Here is a 15,292-nt window from a genome sequence, read left to right as displayed (position 1 = left end):
ACATTTCCATTGGGGTAAGATCATCTGGATCCGATCTACTTGATGCAACACTCTCCACAGCCGATCCTTCCGATTTGGCATCATCTTGATTTTCTGTTGCCGATTTAGATTCATCTGCATTTGATAATATTGATCCAGATTGATCTTGAGTAGATGAAGTTGAATTGAACTGATCTAGACCGGATGATATTGACGTGAACTGATCTTGGCTTGATGTCAAAGGACCAAACATGATATCCACACTTGATGGTATGGAACACATCTTGCTTTTCAGTTTTGATTCGGACAAAATTTAGTATTTCATTACATACTATTCTAATAATTTATTAAATAATATAAAATCTAGTTCGATTTATGCGGTACAGTGTTTACTACGTACATCGTAGAGAACATAGAACAATACACAAAATCAGTGATGCAATTTGAAAATTCCAAGGCACATATTTTCCTAAAATTTAAAAAAGGTGTGTCCACTCTGTCCACACATAGTCGACCAGCCGTCGATCGATGTCGACTAAACCGTCCATGCGGTACAGTGTTTACTACGTACATCGTAGAGAACATAGAACAATACACAAAATCAGTGATGCAATTTGAAAATTCCAAGGCACATATATTCCTAAAATTTAAAAAAGGTGTGTCCACACATAGTCGACCGGCCGTCGATCGATGTCGACTGAACCGTCCACACTGCCTCGACAACATGGATTTTCCTCGTCGATCGACAGCCGAATTTTTGAGACAAACTTGTACTGAAATTTTTTCTCTTGTTTTATCTTTTTTAGAGGCAAAACCTTTGGACATGAACCACAATCTGAGTTTCAATTTTGATCAAATTTATATATTGGATTAAGCAAATGATTGGTTAATTTCAAACTTTTTAACCAATCATATTAAGATTTCAACTTCACCAAAGTTAAACTCAGATTCAGGTCCTGGCCATTTGAGTTCTCAACCTCTTCACATGGACTTGTCCTTGGTTTGAGCGAGTTCTTGCAATTTGCTCACGACTTTGCTGAGATCTGAATCCTTGGAAATTTTGAAGAACTCCTGAGTCCGCACAGTTTGGAATGAGGCCCACTCCGGAACGTGCTTGGTTAGGAGGGTCAGGTGCTGGCGAATTTCGGCTGAGGAAAAGAAAAAGATTTAAACAATATAATAAAGTTCTAAAAAAAGTAAAAAAAAAAAAAAAAATAAAAATAAATAATAATAATAAAATAAACAAAAATCTAACGCATCACCGTTAGTAGAGCTAAATCCCCGGTGTGGTCGGGTATTTCGTATAAAAGTTGAAGTTATGGGTACCTATGATGTGATTTTTGGTAATTTTGCAACAGGGTAAAGTAAGTGTTATTTGTTCATGCCCATAAAATCACATGGGCTTATCTGATCGGCCTCCGGCCGCATGGTATGGCGGACTTTCTGTGATAAAAATGATCTGAAGTACACATTTACCTTACATATCCTATAGCTATAGAGAGTCCGAAAAGTACGAGCTTTATGTACGCGTTTCTCAGAAGAAAATGGTTTGTGGCTCTGTGAAAAATTGACATATTGGGACAATATGGGTATTGTTGGAAAGCTGAGACTTCAGGGATATTTTTCCTGTTGCATGCCACCAGATTGCGCCTTTCTTTATAGGTCAAATTTCCTTTTGAAATCTGATCAGGGAAATTTCGAAATAAAAACTTACCAAAAGGTACTAAAAGGATAATGTCACTACTTTAAATGTCATTTATTTTAATGGAAATTTTCTGAAGATTTCATTGGTGAAAACCATTTTTCTCTATGTCTGAGTCATCGAGGCCAGAGCCTTGGCCGCTTGTCTAGCGCGTACCTGAAAACAGAGAGTGAATGATGAAAAATTGGTCAAATCAGTTATTATTGTTGTATCTAATTACAATGCGACCTGAATGATTTGAACATCATAGGCTGTGCTTCTGGCTATTTCTCATTGGAATTTGAAATCTTCAAAACTAACGTTTTAAAATAATTTTTCACTATTTTGACTTCAGATTTGGGTTTTTGAGGACTTTTTGCGTAGAAATTCACCTTTCATACTAAATGTTTCCCCAGATGCATAAGCGCTTCATTAGTTTTTTTTTTTTTTTAGCAAAAAAGTCATTTATAAAATTTTATATTTTCCCTTAAAATTGCTTAAAATATGGCAAAATGTATGGCAAAATAACCTAAAAATGCTTGAAATATGGCAAAATGTATAGCAAATATGGCAAAAGGCTTTTTAGTCTTTTTATGGCATTTTTCCAAATTTCGCTAAAATATGGCAAAATAGTATGGCGCCATGGCATTTGAACTTCCTTGATCATGACTTACCAGGGCTGAGATGTTCGCGGAAGCTATGTGCAATCCGATGCACCACGTTGTCCAGGGGAAGCACGGTGCGTTTCTCGGCCACATAGAGTACTCGTAGTATTCGGGCCATTTCCGGGAGTCTCGAGAGCATAACGGCCTCCTGAATGTCGGCCGGGGATTGAGTCATCGAGGCCAGAGCCTTGGCCGCTTGTCTAGCGCGTACCTGAAAACAGAGAGTGAATGATGAAAAATTGGTCAAATCAGTTATTATTGTTGTTGCTGCAAATGTCAGGTTTATTTGACTACTAGGTCATTTTACCTCTGGCTTCCCAATATTTACCTATAATGTCATTGCTGGCTTCCAAGGCAGGACAAAAGTTTAGATAAACTGAGTTCATAGGACTGTTTAAGGAACATAAGGAAGAGATGTTCAGCCAAACAGTCATGCCCAGTGAGCAGCCGAAAATGAGCAACAGCGGCCTTTCTCGGCAGATTAGGGATGATGTCATGGTTATTGAGTATTTGCAGCCACTTGAGAATAGGAGAAAGCCAGCGTCTGACTGAAAAAAAGTTCTGACCGGTTTATCAAGGGAAGGTCGTGTATTTTAAAGAAAAAACAAAATGGCGAATATCTCGAAAACTAAGCGAGATAGGAAAAAAAGTTTGGTAACGTTTTTCGTGTTCACCCTGTATATATATATCAAAATGAGTTTTCATAGCGAATAGCTTCCTAGTGACCCAAAAAAACACAATCCCGACCCAAAGTTGTGACTTTCGTTAGAAATGAATAGCTCACCCCTAAAGGGAATTAAATAAAAAGTACGTGTTATATTGAGAAAATAAAACAATTGACAATGTGGATAGAAATTAACATTGTTTCTACCGCACCCAGCGATTGATCTTGAAGATCTTCATTATCACTCCCTTGGTTGCCCATGGCTTTTGTTTCTTGTATGCGATTAAAGGTCGCAGTTGTAACATTGTCTGAGCAATTGTTTTTATTAGAGCTTGGATTTCTTTGTTTCTCCTTTTCGCTTTACGTAGTTCGTTCAATTGGCTGAACAAGGCTAATTTTTTAGCAGGAGGATAGAGTAGCACGAATCCATTGACTTGTGTGAATTCCTTGAAAATCATCAACGCAGTACTATGAATAGTTTCATCAGCATGAGTGATATGAGGGATGAATAGATCTGGGATAGAATTGAGTAAGAGAAACTTTGCTATATCCTCGTCACTAACAACATTCCCGAAAAATATCATGAGGTTTCTTAAGAGTTCTGATTTCACTGTTTTTCTTCTGTTGACTCTCTTCAAAATGTTCAGACCCAGCTCATTTAGAAATTCCACACAAGAATCTTCTTTGTATTTGTGAATAAAACTTTGTAACATTTCTAGGAATTGAGTAGTTAATTTTTCACTAGATTTGTACATCTTCAGTTGACTATCTTGCCATACAATAGAAGTTAAAATTTGTATCATGTCATCAGATTTAACAAAATCAATAAATCTTGGACTTTTCAATAAATTCCAAACAAGTTCGGTACAAGGAAGAAATTGTTTCGGCAGAATGTTGTGTTTTAGAATATCTGCTACGTACATTAGAAAATTTTCTTCCAAGAACAGAACTCGATTACTCTCAATAGTTGACAAATTTCTACATAGAAATATAACGTCATTTTGAAATCTAGGATCTTGAAAGAATGGTTTTAACTTACTCGGTACGCCTTGTCGGGTAAATTTAGGTTTACAAATATCATTTTCACTAATGTTACTCAATATTTCAACAAGAACGCCTGCATAATAAAAGGCTACCTCTCCCACCCGACTTGGTTTGTTCGACAACTTACAACATTGATGAAAGGAAAGAAAAACACGATCCAGATGTTTTTTAGTTGCAAATGCTTTCTTCGCTTTCTCTCCCCTAGAAACGTTCTTAATTAATTTCACTGCTAAGACGGCCCGATGTAATTCTTCATCATTCCCGTCAAATTTAATATATTTCACTCTCAAATGATTCCTTATATTTGGAAAGACCTCATAAAGATAACTGGCATACTTCTGTGTTTTCGTGTATCTTCCCAGTTGCACTTTTCAGTGCTATTTGAGCAGTATAAATATGCACTCTCTTTCTTTAACCCTGTGAGGAAACGAATTTGGGACCTTTGGAGTGCAAGCCTACCTTTTTTTTTCGTGGATTGATGGAGGGAGCTGTAACTGCTACGGTCTTATCGTTCCGAAAGCGAAGAGAGAATGAAAGAGAAAGCCAGCCGTTCCGAGAACGAACCTTAGGTACCTAGGGTAGTAAACTGTTATTTTTTATGTATACGTAAAATATTTATTTAGCACGAATGTGTTAGGTTTTATTACCTACATAGGTATTTTTTATTTTGACATCTACATGAAACCTAGATGTAAAATGTTAGTCTATGAGCCTATGTACATGATATATTGTACAGGTAGTGTCTAAAACGTTTAGAAAACTCATGTCACGTTTGAGTGTGTTTAAAATGTTATTATAAAAAAAATAAATTTGTACATAACATGATAACATGACACTTCTTATAGTGAACTCATGTGTGAGTCAATATTTATGCTTGAAAATAATAATAATAAAATAAACATCAATGTGATTTCTCAATACCTTAAGCTAAAGCTTTGTACAAAACAATACAAAATAAACATATTAAGGCTTATACCTATAATGTGTTACATTGTTAGTCTAGTATGTATAGTGTTTAATGTATGTAAAAATATATACAAGAATAGTGAAAAAGTACGTTTTTTCCTTATGTACATTTGATGGAAAATTACATTTGTGTGTGTTGGTACTGTTGGTGTTCACAAGGTGTTTTCTATTCTTGTAAAAGAAAGCACTTCCTTTCTTGTTTATTTCGAGAAGAACTTCACTCAGGTAAACACATGGGGGAAAAAGTAAAAATCTATGCACATATTATATGTAAATAAAATCAGATATATTATGTTCAATAAAATTTTATGGATAATGCAATAAAATAAATAGGACACAGTAAATCACTTCTTGTTAGTTTATGAAATATTGGAGTCCGAAAATCTCGTAATCTTGATTTTGGATTGCAAAACACTGAGAAATTGAGGGTAACTGGAAAATGAATGAAAAGAGAACAAGAAGGGGAGGAGAAAGAAACGGAGATGGCTGGATGAGAAATAGATTGAGGAAAAAGAGGAGGAGGAGAGAAGAGGAAGAAGGAGGAGGAGGAAAAGAGAAGAAAAAGGAGAAGAAGAACTTCACTCAGGTAAACACATGGGGGAAAAAGTAAAAATCTATGCACATATTATATGTAAATAAAATCAGATATATTGTGTTAAATAAAATTTTATGGATAATGCAATAAAATAAATAGGACACAGTAAATCACTACTTGTTAGTTTATGAAATATTGGAGTCCGAAAATCTCGTAATCTAGATTTTGGATAGCAAAACACTGAGAAATTGAGGGTAACTGGAAAATGAATGAAAAGAGAACAAGGAGGGGAGGAGAAAGAAACGGAGATGGCTGGATGAGAAATAGATTGAGGAAAAAGAGGAGGAGAAGGTAGAGGAGAGAAGAGGAAGAAGGAGGAGGAGGAGGAGAAGAAGAAGAAGAAGAAGAAGAAGGAGGAGGAGGAGGAGAAGAAGAAGGAGAAGAAGGAGGAAGAGGAGAAGAAGGAGGAGGAAAAGAAAACAAGGACGAGATCTTTTTTTTACATTTCTAGGTCATAATATTTGTTACATATGAATAGCAACTATTCTTTATCCATTCATAGTCTTTGCAAATAACATTCAAAATAGCACACAGACCTTCCAAAATGAGATTATTTCTAGAATTGGTCATAGGACGAAGTTTGGGTATGATTTGTTCGAAGAAATCGACGTTGAAGACTATATTTTCATTGTTTTCATAAATTTGTGCGATTCTCAGAGCAGCTTCTAGTCGCACCCTTTTATTCGGGCTCGTTTACGATATGAATAGCAACTATTCTTTATCCATTTATAGTCTTTGCAAATAACATTCAAAATAGCACACAGACCTTCCAATATGAGATTATTTTTAGAAATGGTCATAGGACGAAGTTTGGGTATGATTTGTTCAAAGAAATCGACGTTGAAGATTATATTTTCATTGTTTTCATAAATTTGTGCGATTCTCAGAGCAGCTTCTAGTCGCACCCTTTTATTCTTAGTTTTGTTAACGAATAAATCCCAGAACATTTGAAGAAGACTGAAAAAGCTTTCCTCAAATTGTTTCTCCTCTCCAAGTAATGCAAGAATCTTGAGGACTTTCTTATTCGTTTTTTGATATAGTTTGAACTGATTTATTGACAACAACTTCACTAGTGCTTTAAGTGACTTGAACTGACTACAAATCTTAAATAAATAACATTTTGTATAACGTCCTCTCTCTCTCTCCTCCCTTTCTTCCTTCTCCTTTTTCTCTCTCTCTCCTTTCTTCTCTTTCGTTCACTATTTCTCTTTCTCACCCTTTAACTCTTCCTCTTCTATTCACCTATCTTCCTTCTCCTCCTCCTTCTTTTTCTTTTCCTTCTTCAACTTCTTCGCTTTTGTTTCTTCTTCATTTTTTTCTTCTCCTCCTCCTTCTTCTTCTTCTATTTTGAGTTGCGTGATGTCATAGATACACACATACCTACTAACCTATCCTCATGGTACCGACTGGTACTATGACCTCGAGACACTGAAGATATCGTTCTTCTTCTATTTTGAGTTGCGTGATGTCATAGATACACACATACCTACTAACCTATCCTCATGGCACTGACTTGTACCATGACCTCGAGACACTGAAGATATCGTGAGGGAGAGAGAGAAAAGGAAGGGGAAGGGGAAGACTGACGCAAGAAAGGACGGAGGGGAAGGGGGAAAAACGAAAGAGAGAGAGAGAGGGAGAGAGGAGAGAGAGAGGAGAGGGAGAGAAGGAGAGAGAAAGGAGAGGGAGAGAGGAGGGAGAGAGGGAGAGAGAGGGAGAGAGAGGAGAGAGAGGAGAGGGAGAGAGGAGAAGGATTGTTAACGAATAAATCCCAGAACATTTGAAGAAGACTGAAAAAGCTTTCCTCAAATTGTTTCTCCTCTCCAAGTAATGCAAGAATCTCGAGAACTTTCTTAGTAGTTTTGGGATATAGTTTGAACTGATTTATTGACAACAACTTCACTAGTGGTTTAAGTGACTTGAACTGATTTCTCATTTCTTTATGAATTACTAGGTAAAAAAAAAAAAAAAAAAAAAAAAATCAATGTTTGAGAATTTGCATCTCAAAATGGCTGTACTTCGAAAAAAAGCTGGGTGTAATTTTAAACTTATTTATATTTTTTTCATGTAATTGTATTATATGTAATTGCATTGTAAACTATCCCATCTGGGATTTTGAATAAATAAATCTAAAATCAAACTCTTTGCACACCTCCTAGCATGCTTGATCTCGATTTCAATAAAAACTAATGAGCCCTCTTCCGTTTTCTTCTCCACAGAAACTTCTTCTCACTGTTCAATGAATTCTGCCCTGCTACTAAATAGACGTAGAGACTTCCACAAAAAGCTCATGGACTTTGCCAAGCAGTACCACGAGGTGAGATATTTTTTTCCATCTTTATTCTTTATATGTGTTTTCAACTTGGTTTTTGAAGTGAAAATTTTATGAGGTTTTTCCTTTTCAACCTTTAAAGTGTTTTTTTTTTTTTTTTTTCTTTTTTTTTTTTGTAGATAATAGATACCTAGATAATAGATATAGAGATTTTGGATTTTCTTTCTCTGACCATCCCCTTTCTCCTGGGAATGCCTGTTAATGGGGAAGTTTAAAACAGGATATTAAAAAATTAATGGGTTCATCATCTATGTATTTTGGGCAAGTCGTCGCGTTATTGCCATAAAATATACATCTATACAGAAATACCTCGGGACGGGAAATCCCGTAAGGTGAATGACCTTCGAGCTACCTTTGACTTATGTAATATTAAACGCGTGCGAGGATAATGAGGGTGAGGGTATCTTGAAACCTTCAAACAATACCTAGGTATATATCAAATTAAAGGGCTTTGGATAAGTCCTTCAATGGGGACAGACACACGGACAGATACCGAAGCAAATACAATAGTCCGTCCCTATACGTTTTATTATTACTATTGTAATTTAATAAAGGAAGGACGGACTAAAAAACGCCAGTTAGATTGCTTGAACCGAGATTAACCCCCGTATGTATGAAATCTTAAGATAAACTTAAGTTTAACTTGAAATGAAAATCTTGCCAAATTTCATGAAATCTAGCCAGTTATCTCAAGAAATGACATGAAATTGGCAACATTGTTCGTCTTAAGTTAAACTTAAGTTTATCTTTAGATTTCATACATACGGGGGTAAAACTTGAACGAAGTTTAAACTCACTTTGTGGACCTGGCCCTTAAAAGAAAGTTGAAAGTTCATAGCAACGGTAAGATACAAACTTTCGGACTCGCTTTCTGTGTTGTCAGGAGTTCCTGCTGGCTCTGGTACCCCCCGTGTTCCTGGAGAAGGATAAGCTCACACGATGGCATCCAGATTTTGAACTGGATAAAGTTCCTGATATCCCGGCCCAAGACATTCCGCTGCCCAAACCTCAGGCTACGAACACTTCTGTCAAACAGATACTAGGTAAGGAAACTTGACTTACTAAACCAGAAACCAGTCAGTCAGTCTTTTTTTTTTCAACAGGATTGACAGAGGGAATGTAACTGCTAAGGTCTTATCGTTCCGAAATCGAAGAGAGAAGGAAGACAGGATTGGAGAAAGCCAGCCGTTCCGAGAACGAACATTATCCCATCAGGATAAAAACCGCCCCGGGCGGGAATCGAACCCGCGGCCTAGCGCTTACAAGGCAGACGCACTACCAACCAAGCTAAGTAGGCTGGCTTACTAGTCAGTCTAGTTAGTTTGGAAGGTAGCGCGTCTACCTTTTAAAGGCTAGGTCGCGAGTTCGATATCCGCCTGGGGCGAATTTTATCCTTAACAAACAAGGTTTCGGGTGGCTTTCTCCTGTTTTGAGGCAATAAGACCTTCGTTGTTACAGTTCCCTCTATCAAACGTCTTCAAAAAGAAAAGAAAATGCATTCATTCATACTGAAGTACATACCAAAAATGTATTCTGTTACACATAATGTTAAACTAAATAGGTATCCTTTTACAATATTCTATCTTACAGAGCAAGCCAAATCCCTCCTCAGTTGCAACAAAAAGATGGGAGCCGCTCTCAACCAGATCAAGGACCCCAAGGTAACTGCTGCCAGTAGCTCCGGTGAACAGAAAGAACCCACCACTCCATCCTCAACTAGTGACCCGGGTTCGAGTCAGGCCGTGGTAGAAAATCTCCAGAAAGTCATCAAGGGAATTCCTCAGGGACTTCTTGAAAAGGTATAAAACAAAACCTGGTTTGCTCTATATCTTTATGACAGTGCATCTCACAGTACAGCTGTACAGATAAAGCAATCTATCTGATTGGCTAGGTAGTTTGAAATTAACGAATCAGACGATCAAAGTTTTGTCTGGCTTTCGATTCCTGCGGCGGCAAACTATCCTAAACAGATAGGATCCGTTCTGGGAACGACTGGCTTTCTCCTATCCTGTCCTCTCTTTGATTTCGGGACAATAAGACCTTCATTATTACAATTTCTTCTATCAAGCATCTTGAAAAAATTAAAAGAGGAAAAAAAATCTTTGGTTCAAGTTCAACGTATTGTGGTCTCAACGTCTGTAGAAACGGATAGGAAAAACTTTATTAAAAATCATCGCGTTAAAACTGAAATTCACTCCGTTTGTTCAACAAGGTATAATCCAATTTGACCATTGCTTATGTACATTATTTTATATGACTAGGGTTCTTGGGAATTAAAGAGTTCCTTTAACCTAGCTGTAGGGTTATCTATTAATCATCTATTTTGGGTGTTTTATATGAACCTAATTAACAATAGGAGAATTCAAAATCAAACACAACAAACGAATGCGTAACGAGGGACAAGGAAAAAAGTGGCTGCAAATACTCAATAACCATGACATCATCCCTAATCTGCCGAGAAAGGCCGCTGTTGCTCATTTTCGACTGCTCACTGAGCATGACTGTTTGGCTGAACATCTCTTCCTTATGTTCCTTAAACAGTCCTATGAACTCAGTTTATCTAAACTTTTGTCCTGCCTTGGAAGCCAGCAATGACTCATAAATTTGTGCGATTCTCAGAGCAGCTTCTAGTCGCACCCTTTTATTCTTAGTTTTGTTAACGAATAAATCCCAGAACATTTGAAGAAGACTGAAAAAGCTTTCCTCAAATTGTTTCTCCTCTCCAAGTAATGCAAGAATCTTGAGGACTTTCTTATTCGTTTTTGGATATAGTTTGAACTGATTTATTGACAACAACTTCACTAGTGGTTTAAGTGACTTGAACTGATTTCTCATTTCTTTATGAATTACTAGATGGTTCAATATATCTATTCTAAGTTCTAGACCTTCTTTTGTCTTTTCATCCACTCGTTTTATACGAGTACAGAATCTATGTTTGTCATGTCTCTTCATCATGGTCTTTATATTTTCCATGACTAATTCTACGAGACCCAGCTCATTTAGAAATTCCACACAAGAATCTTCTTTGTATTTGTGAATAAAACTTTGTAACATTTCTAGGAATTGAGTAGTTAATTTTTCACTAGATTTGTACATCTTCAGTTGACTATCTTGCCATACAATAGAAGTTAAAATTTGTATCATGTCATCAGATTTAACAAAATCAATAAATCTTGGACTTTTCAATAAATTCCAAACAAGTTCGGTACAAGGAAGAAATTGTTTCGGCAGAATGTTGTGTTTTAGAATATCTGCTACGTACATTAGAAAATTTTCTTCCAAGAACAGAACTCGATTACTCTCAATAGTTGACAAATTTCTACATAGAAATATAACGTCATTTTGAAATCTAGGATCTTGAAAGAATGGTTTTAACTTACTCGGTACGCCTTGTCGGGTAAATTTAGGTTTACAAATATCATTTTCACTAATGTTACTCAATATTTCAACAAGAACGCCTGCATAATAAAAGGCTACCTCTCCCACCCGACTTGGTTTGTTCGACAACTTACAACATTGATGAAAGGAAAGAAAAACACGATCCAGATGTTTTTTAGTTGCAAATGCTTTCTTCGCTTTCTCTCCCCTAGAAACGTTCTTAATTAATTTCACTGCTAAGACGGCCCGATGTAATTCTTCATCATTCCCGTCAAATTTAATATATTTCACTCTCAAATGATTCCTTATATTTGGAAAGACCTCATAAAGATAACTGGCATACTTCTGTGTTTTCGTGTATCTTCCCAGTTGCTCTAAACATGCAATTTCTACTTGAAGATGTTCATACTGCAAGAAACTGAGCAACAAGAGACATCCTTGAGCAGAATGAAACTCTTTCAAATTTTTTTCATTATAGAAGTCATAACAACGCAATAATTTGCAAAAGTGAATAATGTATTCTATTATCGATGTTATGTTTTTACCGTCGAAACAAGCATCTGATCTGAATGCATTAATTTCTTGAAGGGCGAGAGATGTGAATTTCCCTATTGAGAGATGAATGACTTTTCTCGGTGGCATTGGTAAGATATACCAAGTATTATCGAGTATATCGAACTGTGCTTCTGAGAATTCCTCGATAGTATAAGGCCAGGGATCTACATAGAACTGTTGTTGAGGCCGCTGTGGATCATAGAACTTTACGCCTTGATCTTTACTTGAGTCTACTTCATAGTATTTCTCTGTTGTTTCTTCACTCGAATCTTCTTCATCAGAATCGTCGTCAGTTGAATTCTCGAATAAATATGAGTATATGGTATACTCGGATGACTCTACTTCATATATACTTACATCTTCTATCGGATCTCTTTCATAATCGTCTTCGCTAGATTCTTTTTCGGCTAAATCTTCTTTGCTTAAATCTTTTTGAGCTAAGCAGAAAGTCATCAAATTTCCAGGGTATGTTTTTATTCTTATGAACTGGTATTCTCACTAATATTTCTTTTTCCCATGAACTGGTCATGCTTACCACTGTTGCCAGATTTCAGTATGGGTTTGATGAGCAGTTCATATTTGTCAGCCTGTCCTGCACTGGTTCCAAACTTGTGAATTTTCTCCACGAGATAGGAATAGGCGTTGGGGAGAACTGTTTTGATTTGACCCAGGTGTTGATGTGTCAGATTTCTGAAAGCATAATGGACTGATCAGGAAAATGGAGAAGAGTTGAGCTGTAAATTGTTCTTTTTTTATCCTGCCTGAACTAAACTAATAGAAAAAAAAATCAATATTGAAATGACATAAAACCTTTCTGATTCATATTTCCAGAACATTCTGTTGTGATCATATTACTTCAGAAATTCTCATTATGTGCTCTATTGTACTCTAGCCCGAATAGAATCAGTAGGTAGTACACACCTACACCTAACTTAACTTACTTCTTGATCATGGACTGTACTCCAGCCTGCAACTTTTCAAATGTGATGTTTTCTCCTCGAGTATGAATCATGGATACAATTGTGTCAACAGCACGGAAAATCTCTGCCAGCATTCTGTACTTGAATGGCAGGTTCAGAGTTCCTTTTTCTTGAATAGCGGTGAGATCAGCATAACGTTTGTATGCAGGTTCCTTCACAGGGCTTGAAGTTATGTTTACAGGGCCATCCAGAAGGAGTTTCCTTGGAGAGACATATTGTTTTGTTGGAGAAGAATAGCTGGATTTTTCTCGAGGGAAGATCAATCTCTGCTTCAGGGGACCTTTTCTGGGACTGAAACAAAACAAAAATGTATAATTATTTCGGGAAATGCCTACTGACAGAAGAAGGTCCCTCGAGAAAATAATACAAGTATATATTTGATACATATTACATAGTGATCTTCTCCAGCTTTTCCGATGGGGGTACGATGTGTAGACTATAGACAGGCACCAAGCCTAGCATAGTACCAAAAAAATTTATAGGTATTTTATAGCTACAAAAAACAGTCACTGGTCACTCTTGTCTTTTGCTCATATGCCCAATATGTTATTACCTGATGGGTTCATCTCTATCCCTGGGCAGAGCAACATCAGCCCAGGTGTTGATGTGTCAGATTTCTGAAAGCATAATGGACTGATCAGGAAAATGGAGAAGAGTTGAGCTGTAAATTGTTCTTTTTTTTTATCCTGCCTGAACTAAACTAATAGAAAAAAAATCAATATTGAAATGACATAAAACCTTTCTGATTCATATTTCCAGAAGATTCTGTTGTGATCATATTACTTCAGAAATTCTCATTATGTGTCTATTGTACTCTAGCCTGAATAGAATCAGTAGGTAGTACACACCTACACCTAACTTAACTTACTTCTTGATCATGGACTGTACTCCAGCCTGCAACTTTTCAAATGTGATGTTTTCTCCTCGAGTATGAATCATGGATACAATTGTGTCAACAGCACGGAAAATCTCTGCCAGCATTCTGTACTTGAATGGCAGGTTCAGAGTTCCTTTTTCTTGAATAGCGGTGAGATCAGCATAACGTTTGTATGCAGGTTCCTTCACAGGGCTTGAAGTTATGTTTACAGGGCCATCCAGAAGGAGTTTCCTTGGAGAGACATATTGTTTTGTTGGAGAAGAATAGCTGGATTTTTCTCGAGGGAAGATCAATCTCTGCTTCAGGGGACCTTTTCTGGGACTGAAACAAAACAAAAATGTATAATTATTTCGGGAAATGCCTACTGACAGAAGAAGGTCCCTCGAGAAAATAATACAAGTATATATTTGATACATATTACATAGTGATCTTCTCCAGCTTTTCCGATGGGGGTACGATGTGTAGACTATAGACAGGCACCAAGCCTAGCATAGTACCAAAAAAATTTATAGGTATTTTATAGCTACAAAAAACAGTCACTGGTCACTCTTGTCTTTTGCTCATATGCCCAATATGTTATTACCTGATGGGTTCATCTCTATCCCTGGGCAGAGCAACATCAGCTTCCCTGAGTGCATTCTGGATTGCTTCAAGTCTTGAATTCTGCTGATTGAGTCTCTCCAGAGATTGTTTTGCTGATAGAAGTTTCCTCTGAATTCTGACTTTCCTCTTGAGATCATTGATACCTGTTAAGGTTTCCTGTCAAAAAGCAATAAATAATTAATGAGAATAAATATGTCATCAAACAACAAACTATCCATTTATTACTTACTTATTACCTACCATTACCTTTGGTAAGATTTCAGCCACTATAGTAAACAATTGCATCCTATGGATACATGCTTATTTCATGAGCTCATGAGCACAAGACTGCAAAAGGCTAGCATTTATATTTACCTTCTGAATAGCTTCCAGAGCTTCCACATTGGACTCGGGAGTAGAAGGCCTATCAGGAAGCACATTTTTGTGGCTTGGTGTTGTAGGTTCTGCATTCCGAATGGTGTTTGGTGTTTTTGGTGGTTCTACAGAAATGAAGTTTTCCGGGGTTGATGGTCTTGCAGGATCAGCTGCTAGGGTGGGTTTTTCGTTGCTGGTTGAGGCTGAGGTAGAGGCAGACTTCTCAGTTACTGCAGCATTGTTGATCTCACTGACTTCATCATCAGCACTTTGTGTTGAACTTGTGTAAACAACTTTGGACAGAAGGGATTTCTCGTCAACTATTCCAAGCTTTTTTTCTGTTACAAAGACTTTGCTTGGTCGTTCATTGAGTTCTTGATCTTTCTTTAGAATTGAAACGGGTCGTTTGCGGGATTTAAAAAACTGTTTGATGGTTGGTTGGACTTCCATATCAAGGGAAGCAGAGTAGATAGAATTGAGCTTTACTTTCCTTTCACCAACAATCGTTAAAAAAGAATATCTAATATGATATGAGCACTGTTTAAAAAGTCGATTAATATGTCCAACAAATAAAAATCACAAACCTTTTCCTCTTTACTAAGAGAAAAGAATTAAGAAA

At 36.8% G+C, this 15,292-nt stretch overlaps 2 protein-coding genes and 1 long non-coding RNA gene across 3 annotated transcripts; 1 reads left to right on the top strand and 2 right to left on the bottom strand.

Moving 5' to 3' along the window:
• Positions 1–708: 708 nt before the first annotated feature.
• On the bottom strand, positions 709–15,287 carry LOC103524759. Its single transcript, XM_026820056.1, is given in 11 exon segments — positions 709–1,127; positions 2,335–2,536; positions 3,202–3,758; positions 11,850–12,296; positions 12,395–12,549; positions 12,801–13,130; positions 13,393–13,432; positions 13,434–13,456; positions 13,708–14,037; positions 14,300–14,475; positions 14,674–15,287. Coding segments are annotated over 11 exon segments (2,877 nt in total). The 5' UTR covers positions 15,124–15,287; the 3' UTR covers positions 709–960.
• LOC113465505 lies at positions 6,845–7,315 on the bottom strand. Its single transcript, XR_003390199.1, has 2 exons — positions 7,120–7,315; positions 6,845–7,013 (listed from the first exon to the last, which is right to left on the bottom strand). It is a non-coding gene; the product is annotated as an uncharacterized LOC113465505 (long non-coding RNA).
• On the top strand, positions 7,815–9,798 carry LOC103524760 (DNA replication factor Cdt1-like). The gene is made up of 3 exons (XM_008489791.2): positions 7,815–7,911; positions 8,810–8,969; positions 9,517–9,798. Exons 1-3 carry the CDS (start codon positions 7,834–7,836, stop codon positions 9,729–9,731), a joined length of 453 nt encoding a protein of 150 aa, XP_008488013.1. The 5' UTR covers positions 7,815–7,833; the 3' UTR covers positions 9,732–9,798.
• Positions 15,288–15,292: the final 5 nt, after the last annotated feature.

Source organism: Diaphorina citri, unplaced genomic scaffold (assembly GCF_000475195.1).
Source record: "Diaphorina citri unplaced genomic scaffold, Diaci psyllid genome assembly version 1.1 scaffold118, whole genome shotgun sequence".
In the NCBI taxonomy this organism is placed as follows: Eukaryota; Metazoa; Arthropoda; class Insecta; order Hemiptera; family Psyllidae; genus Diaphorina; species Diaphorina citri.
This window is presented reverse-complemented; position numbering and strand designations above follow the sequence as displayed.

Coding starts and splice junctions, on each gene's coding strand:
- LOC103524760 (XM_008489791.2), top strand. CDS start 7,834: ATGAATTCTGCCCTGCTACTAAATAGACGTAGAGACTTCCACAAAAAG. Junction 7,912..8,809: donor TTGCCAAGCAGTACCACGAG/GTGAGATATTTT, acceptor CTGTGTTGTCAG/GAGTTCCTGCTGGCTCTGGT. Junction 8,970..9,516: donor TTCTGTCAAACAGATACTAG/GTAAGGAAACTT, acceptor TCTATCTTACAG/AGCAAGCCAAATCCCTCCTC.